The sequence below is a fragment of the Mercenaria mercenaria genome, chromosome 1 (genome assembly GCF_021730395.1).
Source record: "Mercenaria mercenaria strain notata chromosome 1, MADL_Memer_1, whole genome shotgun sequence".
NCBI classification, from domain to species: Eukaryota; Metazoa; Mollusca; class Bivalvia; order Venerida; family Veneridae; genus Mercenaria; species Mercenaria mercenaria.
In genome coordinates this window covers 25,774,395-25,777,982 of record NC_069361.1, presented here as the reverse complement: position 1 = coordinate 25,777,982, position 3,588 = coordinate 25,774,395, and the positions used below count along the sequence as shown (strand labels likewise).

General features: G+C 36.0%; 1 protein-coding gene across 1 annotated transcript; it reads left to right on the top strand.

Moving 5' to 3' along the window:
* Positions 1–1,432: 1,432 nt before the first annotated feature.
* LOC123545710 (uncharacterized) lies at positions 1,433–2,951 on the top strand. Its single transcript, XM_053536961.1, has 3 exons — positions 1,433–1,590; positions 1,935–2,198; positions 2,497–2,951. The coding sequence occupies exons 1-3, from the start codon at positions 1,470–1,472 to the stop codon at positions 2,949–2,951; spliced, it is 840 nt and encodes a 279-aa protein (XP_053392936.1). The 5' UTR covers positions 1,433–1,469.
* The last annotated feature ends 637 nt before the right edge of the window (positions 2,952–3,588 follow it).

Below are 3,588 nucleotides of genomic sequence, written 5' to 3'. Positions count from 1 at the left end.
CGCGCCCTGTGTGGCTGCGTTTGCTATATGTAAAGCGCCTTTGAACGTGTTTATCATGAAAAGGGCGCTATATAAATCTGGTATAGTAATAATAATAAGACGAAACATAAAATGACCTATAGAATCATTGCTAACCGATCCACATGTCCTCTTGTCAGTATTATTTCACACCCCTCTCTATGTTTTTATACATGTTCCTAATTTTCTTTAAACATATTGCATGTATAGTGAATACACACGAGACTATTTGCTTTGCAATGCTAGAGAAACAGTCCCGGATCGTAGGTTTAAGTTATTATGCTAGACTTCGGATCCACTATCGGAAAGTTGTAAATAATAATAGCCCGATATTCCCACAACAATTAATTTTTTAAACAATAATCGTCAGTCAAATTTAATATGCTATGTCCTTGTAACGTTTAGGACATAACTAGATAAAAGATACAAATTTTCATTTATAGTGAGGCATCAAATCGGATCTAATTTTCAAACGAACACTGTTGCATAAATTCCTTCCATCCCCGTGTAGAAAATACTACCAACATTGAAAAACACCATTTACATTATAAACAAACGATCCCATAGAAAGTTTTCACGACACGAATTTTAATCCTTCTGCTTTCTGTTTCATACACCGGTTAAACGAGATAATTAAATTCCAACGTGATATTAACGCGATTTGATCTATATGCATTTTAACTTGCGGATCTATTTATCTTTATAGCTCTTTGTAATAATAAATAATGAAAATTAAGCTATATATTACTTGTGTCTTGAGGTTTCAAGTACTTCTGGTACTGATAGTCTGATTCTCCAGATGGTATCAGTTTGCATAAATTTTCCAAAACAGAAATGGCCGTTAATTTCGCATTGAAATGTCATCATTATTTTTTTCTTTGCGATATTTTAAACCATTGCAATGGTTTGTTTATGCCATATTAACCTCTTTATTAATTCCAGGTCGTGTTTCAATATTACTGGAGAGCGTAAAAAGGTGTTGTTCCCGTCCAGTGAATCTAGCATTGCAGAAAACATCAAGCAATTTCATCCCTTACTTGACTGCGTGACAAAGGCTTTCTCAAATATGGAATGCAACAACATCTGTGACAAAGTACTTAAAATTCACATTAGTTGAATTGATAGAAGCTAATGGGATTATATTATGATAGAGGCAATTTACGTAGACTAATGAAGAAAAATCAAAAACATGTACCACTTTTCGTGTCACATGGTCTCTGCATCAGAGGACATCAAAAGTTAATTGATATGATAACACAATATGCCAAATCATTTGAATTATAGCGTCACCAGTCCTAATGGAGCGGCATCATATCTATATAATGTTATGGGCGTAGAATATACTTGGAACATAAAAGGACGCCGCTGACGTTCCATAAACATGTAAATAATGTCACAGAAATTAGGAATTTCATGATAAGAAAGTGGAACATCTATCACAAGTGTTAATCATGTGGACTCTTATACTAGTATTTTTGTCATGCTTAATTCTTCCTCAAAATTCATCCTGCATCGAAACAGAATCTTGCCTTGAAAATGTTTTGAAAAGACTTCAGGATCTGGAAAACAGAGGTAATTTATTTTATTATATTTGGTTTAACGTCGCACCGACACAATAATATGTCATATGGCGACTTTCCAGCCTTGATGGTGCCCCTCCGTGCATTATTTCGTCACGAGCGGGCACCTGGGTTTAACCAATAACCTTCCGTAAGCCAACTGGATGGTTTCCTCATATGAAGAATTAAACGCCCCGAGTTAGGCTCGAATCCATATCGATGAGGGGCAAGTGATTTAAAGTCAGCGACCGTAACCACTCGGCCACGGAGGCCCCTACAAAGGTAATTTGGTTAGAAGTCAAGCTTTATTCATCCAACATACGACACAGATATTTTAAATGTTTTTCTTTTTTTCAGTTTCAGTCCAAGACAGTGTTATAGAAGAACTACGTAAAACCACAGCAACGCTGCGTGACTCTAATGCTGAGCTGCGTGAAACAAATACAGAACTACAAGAAACAAATGCAAAGCTACGTGCAACAAATGACAAATTGCATGCCGCCAGTTTCCAGCTAGTTGAAACCAATAAAGAACTGCGCAACGCTTATCTACATCTTAGTGAAGCCAATGCAGAATTACGTGAAGCAAGTAGAATGAATCACAAACTGACGAGCTTAAAAGGTTAGTAATAACAAAAACACAATATCAACCTTTATCAGAGATTTTATCAAATCCATAAACTATTTAATTTTACTTTGTTTTGCACTCATTTATCAGTTTTCATAAAGAATAATAACACTATTGTCTTTACAGACCTCGAAAAAAATTGCAACACATTCCTTTTAAATTCAAGTCTGTTTTATATATATTTTCAAGAACTGATTCTTAAAGATAAGGTACTTTCGTATAAACTGTCTGACTTTTCTCCACCAAGTCCTCCTTTAATGCATTTGTTTCTAATTATTTTACAGGTTCCCAGCCTTTAAACCAGCAAAGCGATTTGTGTTGAATAATGAAGGCCCTGTGGCATTCACTGCTGCAATTTTACCGCTCGTTATTGATCACCTAAAAACTAATGACATAGTCAAGTTTGAGACGGTGATAACGGACATCGGCGGAGGTTATAACAACCAATCAGGTGTGTTTGTTGCCCCGGTGACGGGTATCTACATGTTCAGCTGTTCTTTGATGGAACACTACGAGATGGTGTCAAGTGGTGTCATGGTCAACGCCGAAATTGTTCAAAGTCAGCGCGTCCTTGGAAGAATTTTCGCTGCAGAACCTGGTAGCTATCATGACCAGGGTGCACAGACAGTTTTTACACATGTCAACCAAGGCGACCAAATCTGGGTTCGGACAATCGATAATCAGAATCTTGGCCTCGGTGGAGAATTATATTCAACATTTTCAGGATATTTGCTACTTGCCATGTAATGTATCTATCCTAAGACGAACAGCAGAAAAAAGAGCATTGTTCTTTTAAAACCAACAATAAAAACAAACTCTTTACACTTTTAATAATAATATATCATTGGTCAATCCCCAAAGTGTCTTCGTTTTCAGAATAATGTTGATAGAACAGATCTGGTAAATCTATTACATCTGAATCTCGAATGATTTGTGTAAGATTGCTTTAGAGATATTACAAAAACCCACTTTTAGGTTGGCTTGATGACGTTCAGATGTACCAGACTGCACGATGTGCGTAAAATAAGCCTTACTATACTAGATACTCCTCATCTTTATTTAAAGAAGGCAAAGAGGCTTACCTTTGAAAATCCGGTTTATGAAAAAATAGAAAATGTGAAAACTCTACAGGTCCTCCAGCACGAAATAATGAGAATTTTGCGGTATCTCTTTAATTTAATCTGTTCATGAACAGATTTTTTCAAAGTTGTTAATCTGTTACTAGTATTTGATTGGTAATGTCGTTTGGTGGGTGGCCAGAGATGGATAGGTGAATGATTTTCATTTGCGCTTAACAACTCTAGTTTGTGTTTAGAAATGAAAATTGGCCTATTTGTAGCTTAAACTAAAATTAGGATTGCGTATGGGACCCATAAAGTCACTT